Source organism: Engystomops pustulosus, chromosome 5 (genome assembly GCF_040894005.1).
Source record: "Engystomops pustulosus chromosome 5, aEngPut4.maternal, whole genome shotgun sequence".
In the NCBI taxonomy this organism is placed as follows: domain Eukaryota; kingdom Metazoa; phylum Chordata; class Amphibia; order Anura; family Leptodactylidae; genus Engystomops; species Engystomops pustulosus.
In genome coordinates this window covers 7,743,958-7,762,830 of record NC_092415.1, presented here as the reverse complement: position 1 = coordinate 7,762,830, position 18,873 = coordinate 7,743,958, and the positions used below count along the sequence as shown (strand labels likewise).

The 18,873-nt window shown below is 43.5% G+C and overlaps 1 protein-coding gene across 4 annotated transcripts in view; it reads left to right on the top strand.

The window, feature by feature from the left end:
- The window catches only part of SLC45A4 (solute carrier family 45 member 4), an 86,165-nt gene that overhangs the window by 55,015 nt on the left and 12,277 nt on the right, over window positions 1-18,873 (top strand). For all 4 annotated transcript variants that reach the window (XM_072151099.1, XM_072151100.1, XM_072151101.1 and 1 more), the window contains exons 3-6: window positions 12,339-12,527; window positions 13,914-14,093; window positions 15,680-16,743; window positions 17,317-17,416. In XM_072151099.1, the coding sequence (XP_072007200.1) occupies window positions 12,339-12,527; window positions 13,914-14,093; window positions 15,680-16,743; window positions 17,317-17,416 (1,533 nt within the window). The remainder of the gene's footprint in view (window positions 1-12,338; window positions 12,528-13,913; window positions 14,094-15,679; window positions 16,744-17,316; window positions 17,417-18,873) is intronic.

The window sequence follows — 18,873 nt, the reverse complement described above, 5'->3', positions numbered from 1 at the left end:
AGTGGTCTGGGGTCTGATATTAATACAGAGGATCTGTCTATAAATATAGTGGTCTGGGGTCTGATATTAATACAGAGGATCTGTCTATAAATATAGTGGTCTGGGGTCTGATATTAATACAGAGGATCTGTCTATAAATATAGTGGTCTGGGGTCTGATATTAATGCAGAGGATCTGTCTATAAATATAGTGGTCTGGGGTCTGATATTAATGCAGAGGATCTGTCTATAAATATAGTGGTCTGGGGTCTGATATGAATACAGAGGATCTGTCTATAAATATAGTGGTCTGGGGTCTGATATGAATACAGAGGATCTGTCTATAAATATAGTGGTCTGGGGTCTGATATGAATACAGAGGATCTGTCTATAAATATAGTGGTCTGGGGTCTGATATTAATACAGAGGATCTGTCTATAAATATAGTGGTCTGGGGTCTGATATTAATACAGAGGATCTGTCTATAAATATAGTGGTCTGGGGTCTGATATGAATACAGAGGATCTGTCTATAAATATAGTGGTCTGGGGTCTGATATGAATACAGAGGATCTGTCTATAAATATAGTGGTCTGGGGTCTGATATTAATACAGAGGATTTGTCTATAAATATAGTGGTCTGGGGTCTGATATTAATGCAGAGGATCTGTCTATAAATATAGTGGTCTGGGGTCTGATATTAATGCAGAGGATCTGTCTATAAATATAGTGGTCTGGGGTCTGATATTAATGCAGAGGATCTGTCTATAAATATAGTGGTCTGGGGTCTGATATTAATACAGAGGATCTGTCTATAAATATAGTGGTCTGGGGTCTGATATTAATACAGAGGATCTGTCTATAAATATAGTGGTCTGGGGTCTGATATTAATACAGAGGATCTGTCTATAAATATAGTGGTCTGGGGTCTGATATTAATACAGAGGATCGGTCTATAAATATAGTGGTCTGGGGTCTGATATTAATACAGAGGATCTGTCTATAAATATAGTGGTCTGGGGTCTGATATTAATACAGAGGATCTGTCTATAAATATAGTGGTCTGGGGTCTGATATTAATACAGAGGATCGGTCTATAAATATAGTGGTCTGGGGTCTGATATTAATACAGAGGATCTGTCTATAAATATAGTGGTCTGGGGTCTGATATTAATACAGAGGATCTGTCTATAAATATAGTGGTCTGGGGTCTGATATGAATACAGAGGATCTGTCTATAAATATAGTGGTCTGGGGTCTGATATGAATACAGAGGATCTGTCTATAAATATAGTGGTCTGGGGTCTGATATTAATGCAGAGGATCTGTCTATAAATATAGTGGTCTGGGGTCTGATATTAATGCAGAGGATCTGTCTATAAATATAGTGGTCTGGGGTCTGATATGAATACAGAGGATCTGTCTATAAATATAGTGGTCTGGGGTCTGATATTAATGCAGAGGATCTGTCTATAAATATAGTGGTCTGGGGTCTGATATTAATGCAGAGGATCTGTCTATAAATATAGTGGTCTGGGGTCTGATATTAATGCAGAGGATCTGTCTATAAATATAGTGGTCTGGGGTCTGATATTAATGCAGAGGATCTGTCTATAAATATAGTGGTCTGGGGTCTGATATTAATGCAGAGGATCTGTCTATAAATATAGTGGTCTGGGGTCTGATATTAATGCAGAGGATCTGTCTATAAATATAGTGGTCTGGGGTCTGATATTAATGCAGAGGATCTGTCTATAAATATAGTGGTCTGGGGTCTGATATTAATACAGAGGATCTGTCTATAAATATAGTGGTCTGGGGTCTGATATTAATACAGAGGATCTGTCTATAAATATAGTGGTCTGGGGTCTGATATTAATACAGAGGATCTGTCTATAAATATAGTGGTCTGGGGTCTGATATTAATACAGAGGATCTGTCTATAAATATAGTGGTCTGGGGTCTGATATTAATACAGAGGATCTGTCTATAAATATAGTGGTCTGGGGTCTGATATTAATACAGAGGATCTGTCTATAAATATAGTGGTCTGGGGTCTGATATTAATACAGAGGATCTGTCTATAAATATAGTGGTCTGGGGTCTGATATTAATACAGAGGATCTGTCTATAAATATAGTGGTCTGGGGTCTGATATTAATACAGAGGATCTGTCTATAAATATAGTGGTCTGGGGTCTGATATGAATACAGAGGATCTGTCTATAAATATAGTGGTCTGGGGTCTGATATGAATACAGAGGATCGGTCTATAAAAATAGTGGTCTGGGGTCTGATATGAATACAGAGGATCGGTCTATAAATATAGTGGTCTGGGGTCTGATATTAATACAGAGGATCTGTCTATAAATATAGTGGTCTGGGGTCTGATATGAATACAGAGGATCTGTCTATAAATATAGTGGTCTGGGGTCTGATATGAATACAGAGGATCTGTCTATAAATATAGTGGTCTGGGGTCTGATATGAATACAGAGGATCTGTCTATAAATATAGTGGTCTGGGGTCTGATATTAATACAGAGGATCGGTCTATAAATATAGTGGTCTGGGGTCTGATATGAATACAGAGGATCTGTCTATAAATATAGTGGTCTGGGGTCTGATATGAATACAGAGGATCTGTCTATAAATATAGTGGTCTGGGGTCTGATATGAATACAGAGGATCTGTCTATAAATATAGTGGTCTGGGGTCTGATATGAATACAGAGGATCTGTCTATAAATATAGTGGTCTGGGGTCTGATATGAATACAGAGGATCTGTCTATAAATATAGTGGTCTGGGGTCTGATATGAATACAGAGGATCTGTCTATAAATATAGTGGTCTGGGGTCTGATATGAATACAGAGGATCTGTCTATGAATATAGTGGTCTGGGGTCTGATATGAATACAGAGGATCTGACTATAAATATAGTGGTCTGGGGTCTGATATTAATGCAGAGGATCTGTCTATAAATATAGTGGTCTGGGGTCTGATATTAATACAGAGGATCTGTCTATAAATATAGTGGTCTGGGGTCTGATATTAATACAGAGGATCTGTCTATAAATATAGTGGTCTGGGGTCTGATATTAATACAGAGGATCGGTCTATAAATATAGTGGTCTGGGGTCTGATATTAATACAGAGGATCGGTCTATAAATATAGTGGTCTGGGGTCTGATATGAATACAGAGGATCTGTCTATAAATATAGTGGTCTGGGGTCTGATATGAATACAGAGGATCTGACTATAAATATAGTGGTCTGGGGTCTGATATTAATGCAGAGGATCTGTCTATAAATATAGTGGTCTGGGGTCTGATATTAATGCAGAGGATCTGTCTATAAATATAGTGGTCTGGGGTCTGATATTAATGTAGCGGTCTGATATTAATAAGGAGGATCTGACTATAAATATAAAGGTCTGGGGTCTGATATTAATATAGAGGTCTGATATTAATACAGAGGATCTGACTATAAATATAGTGGTCTGGGGTCTGATATTAATACAGAGGATCTGTCTATAAATATAGTGGTCTGGGGTCTGATATGAATACAGAGGATCTGTCTATAAATATAGTGGTCTGGGGTCTGATATTAATACAGAGGATCTGTCTATAAATATAGTGGTCTGGGGTCTGATATGAATACAGAGGATCTGTCTATGAATATAGTGGTCTGGGGTCTGATATTAATGCAGAGGATCTGACTATAAATATAGTGGTCTGGGGTCTGATATTAATGCAGAGGATCTGTCTATAAATATAGTGGTCTGGGGTCTGATATTAATGCAGAGGATCTGTCTATAAATATAGTGGTCTGGGGTCTGATATTAATACAGAGGATCGGTCTATAAATATAGTGGTCTGGGGTCTGATATTAATACAGAGGATCGGTCTATAAATATAGTGGTCTGGGGTCTGATATTAATACAGAGGATCTGTCTATAAATATAGTGGTCTGGGGTCTGATATGAATACAGAGGATCTGTCTATAAATATAGTGGTCTGGGGTCTGATATGAATACAGAGGATCTGTCTATAAATATAGTGGTCTGGGGTCTGATATTAATACAGAGGATCTGTCTATAAATATAGTGGTCTGGGGTCTGATATGAATACAGAGGATCTGTCTATAAATATAGTGGTCTGGGGTCTGATATGAATACAGAGGATCTGTCTATAAATATAGTGGTCTGGGGTCTGATATTAATACAGAGGATCTGACTATAAATATAGTGGTCTGGGGTCTGATATTAATGCAGAGGATCTGTCTATAAATATAGTGGTCTGGGGTCTGATATTAATGTAGCGGTCTGATATTAATAAGGAGGATCTGACTATAAATATAAAGGTCTGGGGTCTGATATTAATATAGAGGTCTGATATTAATACAGAGGATCTGACTATAAATATAAAGGTCTGGGGTCTGATATTAATGTAATGAGTCCAATATTATTAATGTAGGGGTCAAACATATTTATCTTGTCCACTCTACGTAAAAAACTCACAAATGTGCAGTAAATCTGAAAGTATTGCCCATTGGTCTTTGCTGTAGGGACCACCTATCTGCTATCTTCCAAAAAGAGAGCAGTGCATTGTGGGACTGCCACATATATACATATATACACCATTGGAATCTTTGCCTTCCAGGAATAGTGTGACCGCGGTGGTCCCGCACGTGAGCCCCTCGTGACCTCACGTAACCCTCTGACACAGTCACCACTTCCTGTGATACACGACTGGAGCTGCTCTCACTATTGTTACCGCAACGTTTCACCAAAGGGGAAAAAATAAAATCAGAAAAGGAATTATTTACTACTCGCGGTGTCCTGTTTGTTTGGAAGTGGCTGGGAATGAGCGGGGCGGCCGAGTCCCATATACCCCCAGCTCTGACCATGGCGGGGGGAGGTCACCAGGTAAACAGGATCAGAGGTGCCAGGGAAGGGCTCTGATAAGTCCGGGAATAATAGCGCTTCCTTGGGAATGTTGTCAACAAGATCTGCAACGTAGCAGCGCACTTTGTTTGTTCCTGTTCCGCTCGGGTTCCGGTCTCTCAGTGGAAGGTGCAGGACTATAAGCGGAGACCAGACTTGGCCGACAAGGTGAAGAAATTTCACACAAGGCGTCCATCCAGACGTCTCCGAGAGTGGGAACGACTCGCTACAGGAATTCTAAATTTAATGCTTGATACAATGTTATTTGTTCTGATTAAAAGGTGGAACCCTCTCTGCGGCCCCCGCGTATTCTCACCAGATCTACAGCTGCCATGGCCAGGAAAGTCTTCTCTATCCATTATTGGGAAAGCTGGGTGATGGCCAGTGTAGATGTCAGTACCATGGGGACCATTCATCAGGAGTCTGGGGGCACCTCCAAAATAGGACAAGTCTAAGACCAGCTAGAGCAGGGGTGGGCAATTAATTTTCCCATGAGGCCACATGAGAAATTGGAATGGACTCTTCTCCATTATGGCCCCATATATAGTGCCCTCTCTCCATTATGCCCCATATATAGTGCCCCCTCTCCATTATGGCCCCATATATAGTGCCCCCTCTCCAATATGCCACCCTAATATAGTGCCCTCTCTCCATTATGGCCCCCTAATATAGTGCCCTCCCTCCATTATGGCGCCATATATAGTGCCCTCTCTCCATTATGCCCCATATATAGTGCCCCCTCTCCATTATGGCCCCATATATAGTGCCCCCTCTCCAATATGCCACCCTAATATAGTGCCCTCTCTCCAATATGCCACCCTAATATAGTGCCCTCTCTCCATTATGGCCCCCTAATATAGTGCCCTCTCTCCATTATGGCCCCCTAATATAGTGCCCTCTCTCCATTATGGCTCCCTAATATAGTGCCCTCTCTCCATTATGCCCCATATATAGTGCCCTCTCTCCATTATGCCCCCATATATAGTGCCCTCTCTCCATTATGCCCCATATATAGTGCCCTCTCTCCATTATGCCCCATATATAGTGCCCTCTCTCCATTATGCCCCATATATAGTGCCTTCTCTCCATTATGCCCCATATATAGTGCCCTCTCTCCAATATGCCACCCTAATATAGTGCCCTCTCTCCATTATGGCCCCCTAATATAGTGCCCTCTCTCCATTATGGCCCCCTAATATAGTGCCCTCTCTCCATTATGGCTCCCTAATATAGTGCCCCCTCTCCATTATGCCCCATATATAGTGCCCTCTCTCCAATATGCCACCCTAATATAGTGCCCTCTCTCCATTATGGCTCCCTAATATAGTGCCCTCTCTCCATTATGCCCCATATATAGTGCCTTCTCTCCATTATGCCCCATATATAGTGCCCTCTCTCCATTATGGCCCCTAATATAGTGACCCTTCTCCATTATGGCCCCTAATATAGTGACCCTTCTCCATTATGGCCCCTAATATAGTGACCCTTCTCCATTATGGCCCCTAATATAGTGACCCTTCTCCATTATGGCCCCTAATATAGTGCCCCCTCTCCATTATGCCCCTATATATAGTGCCCCCTCTCCATTATGCCCCCATATATAGTGCCCCCTCTCCATTATGGCCCCCTAATATAGTGCCCTCTCTCCATTATGCCCCCATATATAGTGCCCCCTCTCCATTATGCCCCCATATATAGTGCCCTTCTCCATTATGGCCCCATATGTAGTGCCCCCTCTCCATTATGCCCCCTTTTATAGTGCCCTCTTTTTTTTCTTCTTTTTTTTGTTCCCAATTTTGTCTCTTCATTTAGTATTTTAAGAACAACAGAAATAAAGCACTCCCCATTCTGGTCCCTCCAGCGGCAGGTGTCCTCGGCCCTGCAGTAAAGTACCTGGTGACGTAGCGACTTCATTATGTTGCCAGCGCTGTAGCCCCGCCCATTTTGTCATACAAGTCACTTAAGTGTCTAAAACAAGTGATGAATATTGAACAAGGAAAAAACTGGCACATGTTTTGCAACATTTGAAAAATTTAAGGCTACATCTTTTACCTATTAAGTTTCACCCTTCATAAGAAGCCACTCCTATTTGTCAGAAAAGTTGTAAAAGTGTCTTAAACCTGTCTAAAATACTTCACATATGGAGCACAAGGCGTTTTTATAGTTTTTTTTTTTTTTTTTTGCTGTAGATCACTGCAGATTTTTGTCCTTTTTAAAGAGAAACTTTCAGTAGTTTTTACCACTCTTCACTACTATCCCCTTATGGTCAAGGGTGAAATTTCTAGAATTCTATCTTTTATGTGAAATCTCATCAATTTACCTATAAAAAAAAAAAAAAAAAAAAAAATCTCCCCCAAAGTTGGGCAAATATGACTCTTCTCTCCTCATTTTCACTTGAGACGAGTCAAGTTTTGTGGTTGCAGGGGCAGTGTCACTTCAGTAGCCCCTTTTGACATCCATTTATGTAAAAAAAAATTAAGATAATGATCTCCTCCTTCAGATCCCATAAGACTTATGACTTTGGAAGCTACAGAACCGGAGACACAGGCAACTAAAGACTTAGTTGGAAATGTAAGCTGCAGATAAATATACAGTTCCCACCTATTTATTAACTGTCTGAATGTCCAGTTCTGAAGCTCACAGAACCATAAACCTGAACAATGAGATTTTTATCTTTAAGATGACACCAGCAGCATGTTTGTAGGTGCTATAGAACAGACCGCAACCCTGCAACCACTAAACTTGACTCTTCCCACCTCATTTTCACAGGAGATGAGTCATATTTTTCTGACTTTGGAGGTGATTTTTTTAAACTGGTGAGATTTCACATAAAAGAAGGAATTCTAGAATGTACCTGCGGGTGGGGGTGGTAGTTTAGTGGGGTAAAACCAGGTGACAGGTTCCCTTTAACTTATGAATGATGAATGTGCCCCAATGTATCAACTACTTGATATTGGATGGGGGTTGGTGGGGGTCATCACTAATATAAGTTATTGATTGCTAATTGATTTCCTACTACAGTCAGTTCACCTTATATGCAGAGCAGCCGTTCTGCGGCCCTTCCCCCTCGGCGGTCATGTGACCGCGTCTTGTGATGGAGCATCATGACCAAGGATTGCAAGTCCTGAATGTCTCACTTCTGCTATCCGAGCACAACATGGTCAGCAGAGCGCGTTTGTCTTCCTTCCTCCAGGCTGAGAATCTTACAAATGTCAGAGGAACGCGGAGACAAAGACACATTTCAGCTGTTCCCGTTGTTGTTGACTTTGCATTTTACCATCTGCGGCGTAAACACGTAACGGAGTCTGGAGTTTCTTTGCTTTCTTAGCAGTTATTATGTTAAAAAAAATTGAGCAATGTTGCAAAATATAACAATATTTTAAAAAATCCTGTATTGTCTGGTTCAAAAAGCTACACTACAGATCACTTATCTCCATAGTAACAGACTACAAACGAGTCCGGTGTAGTCTGGCCCTCCTTAAAGGAACTCTCCTAAGCTAATGCATTTGAATAATGGATGATGCAGGGTCTGAAGGGAGGAGCAGGACACATTTGCATCGTATTTCTAGAATCTGGAGTCCTGCTTCCTTCCGTCCCTGCACAAGGTATCATTCAATGAATTGGCTCTAACTCGAGGAAATCTACCACCAGGATGAAGGATTGTAAACCAAGCACTGACATACTAGTGTGTGTGTCCCTTCTGTCAGGATCTCCTCTTCTTTTAGTTTCTTATGCTTTCATTTTTACAAAAAAAAATTCTGTAAATGAGCCTGAGGTGCTCCATAGCTGGTAATAGAGCTTGGAGCCCCTGAGGCTCACTTGCATAATTTTTAAGCCTTTTTTTTTTTTTGTAAAAATGAGGGAATAAGAAGCTAAAAGAAGAGCAGATCCTGCCAGAAGGGGCACACACACCAGCATGTCAGTGTACTTGGTTTACAATCCTTCATCCTGGTAGTAGATGTCCTTTTAAATAAAATTTTTAAAGATTACAAGATGCTGTGGTCATATTTTAAGTGCTTTCCTTCGGTAATGAACATATTCTGGATTTTATCTGAGCAAGTGGTTGGTTTAAGATGGACGACTACAGACAAGTGGGTGGATCCTGTTTTTCCACTATAAATCCACAACCATTTAGTTTAAGATCAGGGACGGTCACTCGGGATCCAAGGGCAATACCTCTGTCTCCAGTGACCTCACTTCTACTGATGGTGTAGTCTGTGTGTGACCAGTACAAATTCAGCTGTACCTGGCTGAGCTGCAATACCAAGCACCGCCACTGTACAAGGTATGGCGCTGTGCATGATAAGGAGTGAAGAAATTGAATCAATCATGTGAATGCTGGGATCTCTTTTTGCTGATTGATGCGGGGGCTGACACCCGACATCTTAAGTTTAGGTACTAGTTTAGGTTCTAGATGTACTAGTTTAGGTACTAGATGAATAAGGTAAAAGATTTTAAAAAATAACGTTAAACCCTTTAAACAATTTCATTTTAAATGCCTGTGGCCACCACCGGGTGGTGCTGTTGAGCTTGCAGACGATAGATTTACTTTAATATGAGCTGTTTAGCTTTGTATGCACATGCTTTGTTTAGCTCCCCCTAGTGGTGACAGCAGGAAGCAAAGATTTCCATCAAAGGAGGGAGATTAGGAGCGCTCTATCATAAAAATAGTAATCCTCCGCGGATTTCACCCCGGCCTGTGGGGTGACACCTGGGAAAGTGCTCAGATAGTGCAGGTGTTTCACAATCAGGTGACAGATAAAGCAAATATTTGGTTTATGACCTTATTTTATGACTTTCCCTCCCCCGTGTAATCGGCAGAGTCTTTACCTTGAAATACCTGGCAGGATGGGTCATCGGGATTTACACAATGTGATGACATCCTACATAGCGATGAGGTGACACCAGAGAGCGAGCGCTCAGTACATTCTCCGGGCTCATTCATCTATCGCTGCCTTCATTCACCTCTCCGGTAACAATGGACCGGGCTTCTTTATCCGCATCCTTTTTTTTACGGCTAAATAAATCAGCGATGATCCAGCCAGTGTTTATCTAGAATTTCCTGGAAGCCGCACACAATCGGGGGCTTCATTCCAGCGTAGGATGTGGAGCTTTACACATTGACAACAGGTTTAATGCATTGTCCATGTGAATGCACGGCCGGCTTATCTAGTGAATGGCCTCCCGCAGGGGGATCGCTGTCACCGGCCTCTACACCATCGCCTGCCACGTGTGCGTGTCACCATGTGACACCAGGGAGAAGCGCAGTATCCTGGCCCGAAACAACAAAGCAGTATAACATTCACTTATACTAATAATACAGGAGGATTTACTGTACTGCACTATAATCACAGGGAAAATAGCAAATATCTGGAGGGATACTTTATATACTGCCCCCTATGTACAGGAATATAACTACTATAATACTGCCCCCTATGTACAAGAACATAACTACTATAATACTGCCCCTATGTACAGGAATATAACTACTATAATACTGCCCCCTATTTACAAGAATATAACTACTATAATACTGCCCCCTATGTACAGGAATATAACTACTATAATACTGCCCCCTATGTACAAGATCATAACTACTATAATACTTCCCCCTATGTACAAGAATATAACTACTATAATACTGCCCCCTATGTACAGGAATATAACTACTATAATACTGCCCCCTATGTACAGGAATATAACTACTATAATACTGCCCCCTATGTACAAGAACATAACTACTATAATACTGCCCCCTATGTACAAGAATATAACTACTATAATACTGCCCCCTATGTACAGGAATATAACTACTATAATACTGCTCCCTATGTACAAGAATATAACTACTATAATACTGCCCCCTATGTACAAGAATATAACTACTATAATACTGCCCCCTATGTACAAGAATATAACTACTATAATACTGCCCCCTATGTACAGGAATATAACTACTATAATACTGCCCCCTATGTACAGGAATATAAGTACTATAATACTGCCCCCTATGTACAAGAATATAACTACTATAATACTGCCCCCTATGTACAAGAATATAACTACTATAATACTGCCCCCTATGTACAAGAATATAACTACTATAATACTGCCCCCTATGTACAAGAATATAACTACTATAATACTGCCCCCTATGTACAGGAATATAACTACTATAATACTGCCCCCTATGTACTGGAATATAACTACTATAATACTGCCCCCTATGTACAAGAATATAACTACTATAATACTGCCCCCTATGTACAGGAATATAACTACTATAATACTGCCCCCTATGTACTGGAATATAACTACTATAATACTGCCCCCTATGTACAGGAATATAACTACTATAATACTGCCCCCTATGTACAGGAATATAACTACTATAATACTGCCCACTATGTACAAGAATATAACTACTATAATACTGCCCCCTATGTACAAGAATATAACTACTATAATACTGCCCCCTATGTATAAGAATATAACTACTATAATACTGCCCCCTATGTACAGGAATATAACTACTATAATACTGCCCCCTATGTACAGGAATATAACTACTATAATACTGCCCCCTATGTACAAGAATATAACTACTATAATACTGCCCCCTATGTACTGGAATAGAACTACTATAATACTGCCCCCATGTACAGGAATATAACTACTATAATACTGCCCCCTATGTACAGGAATATAACTACTATAATACTGTCCCCTATGTACAAGAATATAACTACTATAATACTGCCCACTATGTACAAGAATATAACTACTATAATACTGCCCCCTATGTACAAGAATATAACTACTATAATACTGCCTCCTATGTACAGGAATATAACTACTATAATACTGCCCCCTATGTACAGGAATATAACTACTATAATACTGCCCCCTATGTACAAGAATATAACTACTATAATACTGCCCTCTATGTACAAGAATATAACTACTATAATACTGCCCCCTATGTACAAGAATATAACTACTATAATACTGCCCCCTATGTACAGGAATATAACTACTATAATACTGCCCCCTATGTACAGGAATATAACTACTATAATACTGCCCCCTATGTACAGGAATATAACTACTATAATACTACCCCCTATGTACAAGAATATAACTACTATAATACTGCCCCCTATGTACAGGAATATAACTACTATAATACTGCCCCTATGTACAAGAATATAACTACTATAATACTGCCCCCTATGTACAGGAATATAACTACTATAATACTGCCCCCTGTGTACAGGAATATAAATACAACAATGCATATGAGCTGCGGTTGGATGGTGTACAGTATGTATATAGGTTTCTCTCTCTATATACTGTGATATATAATAGTCTGTTATGTTGTGTGTGTGCTCTGACTGTCCCGTCTTGTGGTTCCCAGGTCTTCCTGAACAGTACTACAGCCTGACGTGGTTCCTGAGCCCCATCCTGGGTTTGATCTTCACTCCTCTCATTGGCTCGGCCAGTGATCGCTGTACACTCAGATGGGGCCGCCGGCGGCCCTTCATCCTCGGCCTCTGTGTCGGAGTTCTTCTTGGAGTTGCACTTTTCCTCAATGGTTCTGTGATCGGTAAGTCCACTCATCACCAAATGTCTTTGGAGACTTCCTATATGACATTGTCCCCCCACATAGGGACCAGGACTGAGGTGGACCTGGCTGTGGTAGCACTTGATAAGGTTCCCCACCCATTGCCGGTTTCACCAGGGAGAATATTTGGGAGCTGATAGTTTCCCTGTAACTTATTATTGCCCCATGTGATGTGCACAGAACATCTCCTGCTTTTATACATTATAGAATTTACACTCTGAATACACTGAAATTGTCCTGAGGTTCTAGGTGACCGCCAGTCTAACTCTTTTTGCAGCTTTGGTAGTGACTAGAGTAAGACATGACATGATATCTGGACTCTGAGGTGCTGGACTCTGTATGTACTAGATGTAGGTGCATTGTGTGAGTCATTAAACAATACTATTAGGAGCGCGGTGTGGAGGAGCGCGGTCGGGGGGCAGGGGGAGCGCTGCCAGCGCTTGGCATGAGAAACCTCTAGGAACCTGTTCACAGGGAGATGTTTCCTGTTGTGAGCCGTTTTCCCTTTATTGCATATCTTACAATGCATCCTGTTTCCAGTATTATTTCCAATATTATCTCCCTCCTCGCTCCCTGTTCTGTTCTGAGGCCGCGGTGGGAATAAGAGACTCCTTCCCGACAAACAAACACCCACGTGTAGCGGACCTCCTCGGGCAGGGAGTACGTCAGATTCATGGGGGCCTCCATAGATCGCTTATTATAAGGATGGTATGTGCATGAATAGAATGCAAGGACAGTGCAGACTGACACCTAGCAGCACAGGATTATAGCTCCATCACCATCTTACGCCATGTGCCTGGAGAATATTCTTTATCAGGTTTACATTTGCTTTCCCTGTTCTCTATAAGCTTCAGCGCTCTCCTATTTCATTGTCGGTGTTCAGCCTGAGCCTCCTGGTTCATGACTAGAGGGCAGATCATTAGGAATGTGAAGAATATCAATATCTGCAGTGTGTATATATCATACAGGGTCTCTGGAAAGTGGCCACTGAGATATACATTGGTGTCCTCGCCCACCTTGTGCTTGGCACATAATGGAATGCTCATCCTGATCCGCCTGTTTCATGACAGAATGCTAAAATAATGACCTTGAGCAGTAGTTAGCAAGCAGAAGTAGGGCAAGGCAGCTTCATAATCCATTTGATCGCTATGGAAGCGGCAGCTTTTGGTTCACGAATATAATTCTAGGACAGCAGTAAAGACTGACAGACAGGTAGAAGAGCCAGTATGGAGGCTACTAATGTCCACACACTTCTTCTGTAGCTGGGTAGACCTGACGGTGGAGCCCTATAAGTGTTATATGTTATGGTGTAGTGTTGCATTGTGGGTATTCCGGGGGATTACATGACTGTATATCTCCTCTTCCCAGGTCTTGCCATCGGAGACGTCCCGGAGAATCAGACCATCGGGATCGTCCTGACAGTGCTGGGTGTGGTGGTCTTAGATTTCTGTGCAGATGCCACCGAAGGGCCGATCCGCGCCTACCTGCTGGACGTGGCGGATACCGAAGAGCAGGACATGGCGCTCAACATCCACGCCTTCTCAGCCGGTGCCTAGGCCTCTCATTATTCTTTCTGGACACTAATGTAGATTTTTTAATAGAGATAAGTGACCCCTGCGGTTCCCATTTTGGGGTTTGGGTTCGGCCCTGGCTATGGAGGTTCCCCCTGGCCAATCCTAGCCATGGCTACTTGTTAGGGGCGTAAGTTTTTTCTATGTGTCCAGGTCATGTGGCTGAACCTGAACAGGAACATTGGGTCTCCTCATCTCTACTCATTAACGGTTAGGTCACAGTATTGGGTCACCGTGAGTTTTTGTTAAAGGAAATCTACCATTTGACTTCATGCATTAGGAAGCAAACATACCTTGAGAATGCCGAGGCAGAAACATATCTTGTTTAATCTCTGTGTTGAGTAGTTTTGCTGTAAAAACAATTATAACATGCAGGACCTTGGGAAAGCTGGGTTGCTTCAACCTGCCATTGATGAATACACTATACTTTCTGAACTGTCCAGACAGGACTAATCACCTTCAGCTGGATACACAGCAGCTGGGGGATGGTGCAGATGGTGGGGATGGATTGATTACTTCTGCCTGGGAGGAACAACACAGGGATTACATCATTCTCTGGAGCAGCGCATAATTAGGGTGAGGAGAATCACCGAGCCCAGACACAGGAGCGACAGACTCATTATCATAATTTTATAATTGTTTCTTCAGCAAAACCTCTCCGCTCAGAGATTAAACGATATGTTTCTGCATCAGTGTAGATACAGCATTCTCAAGGAATGTTTGCTGCATAATGCATGCAACTGAAATGGTAGGTTTCCTTTAATGTTGTCTATACATTATCTATACAGTAGACATGTGCTTTATTCTGGCTAAAAATATTGAGATGCCTCATTAACTTGTACAGTGTTGTGGGCATGCTCTGTGACCTATGCAGAGGTCATTGTGGTGGGAGGGGGAGCTGCTGAGCTGTGAACATGACCTATTACGAGTAGCGTGATCCTGTGTTATCCATACACGTGTATATTTCTATCTCGCTAATAGCAATTATTGCAGCCATTGCTGAGGACAGGGCAGGAAGTGTCTTATTGTTCAGAGTAAAAAAAAATTTTTAGGACTATTTTAAAATATTGATAACCAGATGTATAATACTGATCTGGAGAACCCAGGGACCAGCACTGACAATAGGTGAAGTCAGAGCGCACCTCCTCCTAGTGATCGCAGAGCATGCCCACAACATCCAGCATCGAGTCTCCTCTAGACTACAAGCTCCTATGATCCTGTATCTACTGTAGAGATTAGGACCTCCATAATTATATACAGGTAATAAGATAAAACTAAATAGGTAAAATATATGGAGTCCTGTCTTAGGATTCTGGGGGTCAGACTCTTATCCATCACATACTGAAGATAGGGCCGGGTGAGAAGTATGTGAAATGATTGGGGTGGCCCAGTTGACTCCAGCTCGGGTGCATTATCTATTGGGGTCTCACTCTTCCTGATTTGGGTCCCTCCTTTGTCCCGCTCCATACTGTACACTGCAGATCCAACTAAAACTAAGTTTTAATAGATGTTTTAACCGTCTGTGTGCTTTTGCTGATTTTGCCCTCCCTGTCTCCCCTGCAGGCCTCGGTGGAGCCATTGGTTACATGCTTGGCGGCCTGGACTGGACACAGACTTTCCTCGGATCTCTCTTCAAGTCTCAGCAGCAAGTCCTGTTCTTTTTTGCCGCCATCATTTTTACAGTTTCCGTCGGCCTTCACCTCTTCAGTATTGAAGAAGAACGATACAGCCCCCAGCAAGACCGCCTGGATGACGAAGCCGACACCCTGTCCAGCGTGAAGCTGAACAGCACCCTGGCACCCATGTCCCGCCTCAACATAATCAACGAGGAGGAACCCTACTCGATGTTTCCGGACGAGGTGCAGTCCGAGAATGACCTCAACCTCGACTTCCTGGAAGTGGATATCGTGAGGAGCAAAAGCGATTCTGTCCTGCACATGCCTGACGCCACGCTGGATTACGAATCCGAGTTTCTACATTATATCGAACCCTCGATTTTCCAGGACGGTTCCTACCCCAACACCCCCCGCAGCACAAGCCAGGAACTCCTCAAATCCAAATTTAACCGTCTATCGGCCTTCCTCAGGGAAAACGAAAGAGAAGAGGAGATGTTGCTCGATAATCACATTAACGAAGCGAAAATCCCCAATGGAGGTGATCTGCTGCAAAAGGAGAACATGAACGGACACACCAGGATCGGCATGAAGCAGTCCTCCACCGCCAACTCCATGCGCCGCCGTAGGCACATGTTCTACCGCCAGCCCTCTTACACCTTCTCCTACTACGGAAAAGTTGGCTCCCACCGGTATCGTTTCCGGAGAGCCAACGCCATCCTGCTGATCAAGTCGTCCCGCAGCATGAATGACATCTACGACATGCAGAAGAGACAGCGCCAGAGGCAAAGGCATCGGAATCAGAGCGGTGCCACCAACTCCAGCGGTGATACCGAAAGCGAGGAGGGGGAGACGGAGACAACAGTCCGGCTGCTATGGCTCTCCATGCTCAAGATGCCCAAAGAGTTGTTGCGTCTTTGCTTATGCCACTTGCTGACCTGGTTTTCCATTATTGCTGAAGCAGTCTTCTACACGGACTTCATGGGTCAGGTCATCTTTGAAGGTGACCCCAAGGTACATCACCCTAGAACTGAATATGTTGCTCCCTTCAGGCTCAGTAATTATTCTAAGTAAGGGAGTAAGGGGCGCTGCCGTGACTACTAGGGAGTAAGGTACTCTGCCGTGACTGCCGGGGAGTAAGGGACGCTGCCGTGACTACTGGGGAGTAAGGTACGCTGCCGGGGAGTAAGGGGCGCTGCCGTGACTGCCGGGGAGTAAGGGGCGCTGCCGTGACTGCCGGGGAGTAAGGGGCGCTGCCGTGACTGCCGGGGAGTAAGGGGCGCTGCCGTGACTGCCGGGGAGTAAGGGGCGCTGCCGTGACTGCCGGGGAGTAAGGGGCGCTGCCGTGACTGCCGGGGAGTAAGGGGCGCTGCCGTGACTGCCGGGGAGTAAGGGGCGCTGCCGTGACTGCCGGGGAATAAGGGGCGCTGCCGCGACTGCCGGGGAGTAAGGGGCGCTGCCGTGACTGCCGGGGAGTAAGGGATTGGGGCTGTCCGGACCCCTCACATCCTAGGGTCCAGGCTGTATAGGGATATCCTCTCTGCCGTTAGTGGATTCCTGATTCCAATTGTCTTTTCTGTCTTTCAGGCGCTCTCTAATTCTACAGAAATCCATCAGTATAATGCCGGGGTGCAGATGGGGTGCTGGGGCCTGGTCATATACGCTGCTACTGCTGCCATCTGCTCAGGTGAGGAGTTGTGGGTACAGAAGATCACCAAAGGGGTGTCAGACCCTTAGTATCTGATGGATAGGGGGCAGGAGTGGGTTGCAGCCCCCAGGTGCTGAAGTCTGTACAGGGGACAGAGACTGGTGTAGAAGTCTCTGTCCGCTGTGTAACAAGTCCCTGCTGAATTTGAGCTGAGGTGCAGTACCCTGGCATGGCCACCATGGATGGAGTGGATGGAGCCTTCTGCTTCTATTTATATCCACTGCCTGGTGTCAGATCCCCACCGATCACATACTGGGGCCCCATGCAGAGGAAGAGTCATCAGTAGGAAAACCTAATGGGCTGCTCACAAAATCCCTTTAAGATGTTCCATTAAGTTTACCTGCTCATAACAAAGCTGGGTGACCTCTATTACAGTCCATTATAACTCCCCCGGGGTCTTTACATTCAGCTCAATGGTGAAACTATTGTGTTATATTTCATATTCCGTTACCTAGCGAGCCCTACAGGAGCATGGGAAAGCTGGGTACACCATAGGCACAGCTTGGCCGCTCATAGGCTTTGTATTTTCTCCTTTAAGGAGGCGATGCAGCTATCTGTGTACATGTGTACATTGTGTTACGAGCCGCTCCGAGCAGTTGTAGGGATCAGTGAGCGGCTCCTGGCGGCAGCCGTGGCCGTGCTCCGGTGCCAGCGGTCAGACAGCGAGAGCAGTAATTAAATCATGTATCCTGCGGCAGAGGCAGAGGGATAAGCTGCGGCAGATGTTGCTGCTTTCGTCCTCTTCTCATCATCAGATGGACAGGATTTCTTGGGAGCCGGTGGCAGCACATGTACGGCCATGTGTACCCGGCAGAGTATCACAGCAGAGGCTACTTCGGGGATGACTGCTTTTTTTTTTTTTTTTTTTATTATTTCCAATCCTTCAAATGATTAAAGGGTTAATGATAACAAACTTTAACGGTAATAACGTTTTCTAGCTCAATGAAAACCAGCATGGTTACATCCCTGGTGGTCTGTGGCAGGAAATGTGGTAATGATCACATCCATGGGGGGTCTATAGCAGGGACTGGGATAGTGATCAAATCCATTGGGGTCTGTAGCAGAGACTAGGATAATGATCGAATCCATTGGGGTCTATAGCAGTGACTGGGGTAATGATCACATCCATGGGGGTCTATAGCAGTAACTGGGATAGTGATCAAATCCATTGGGGTCTGTAGCAGAGACTAGGATAATGATCGAATCCATTGGGGTCTATAGCAGTGACTGGGGTAATGATTACATCCATGGGGGGTCTATAGCAGAGACTGGTGTAATGATTACATCCATTGGGGTCTATAGCAGTAAATGGGGTAATGATTACATCCATGGGGGTCTATAGCAGAGACTGGGGTAATCACATCCATGGGGTCTATAGCAGCGACTGGGGTAATGATCACATTCATGGGTGTCTATAGCAGTAACTGGGAAAATGA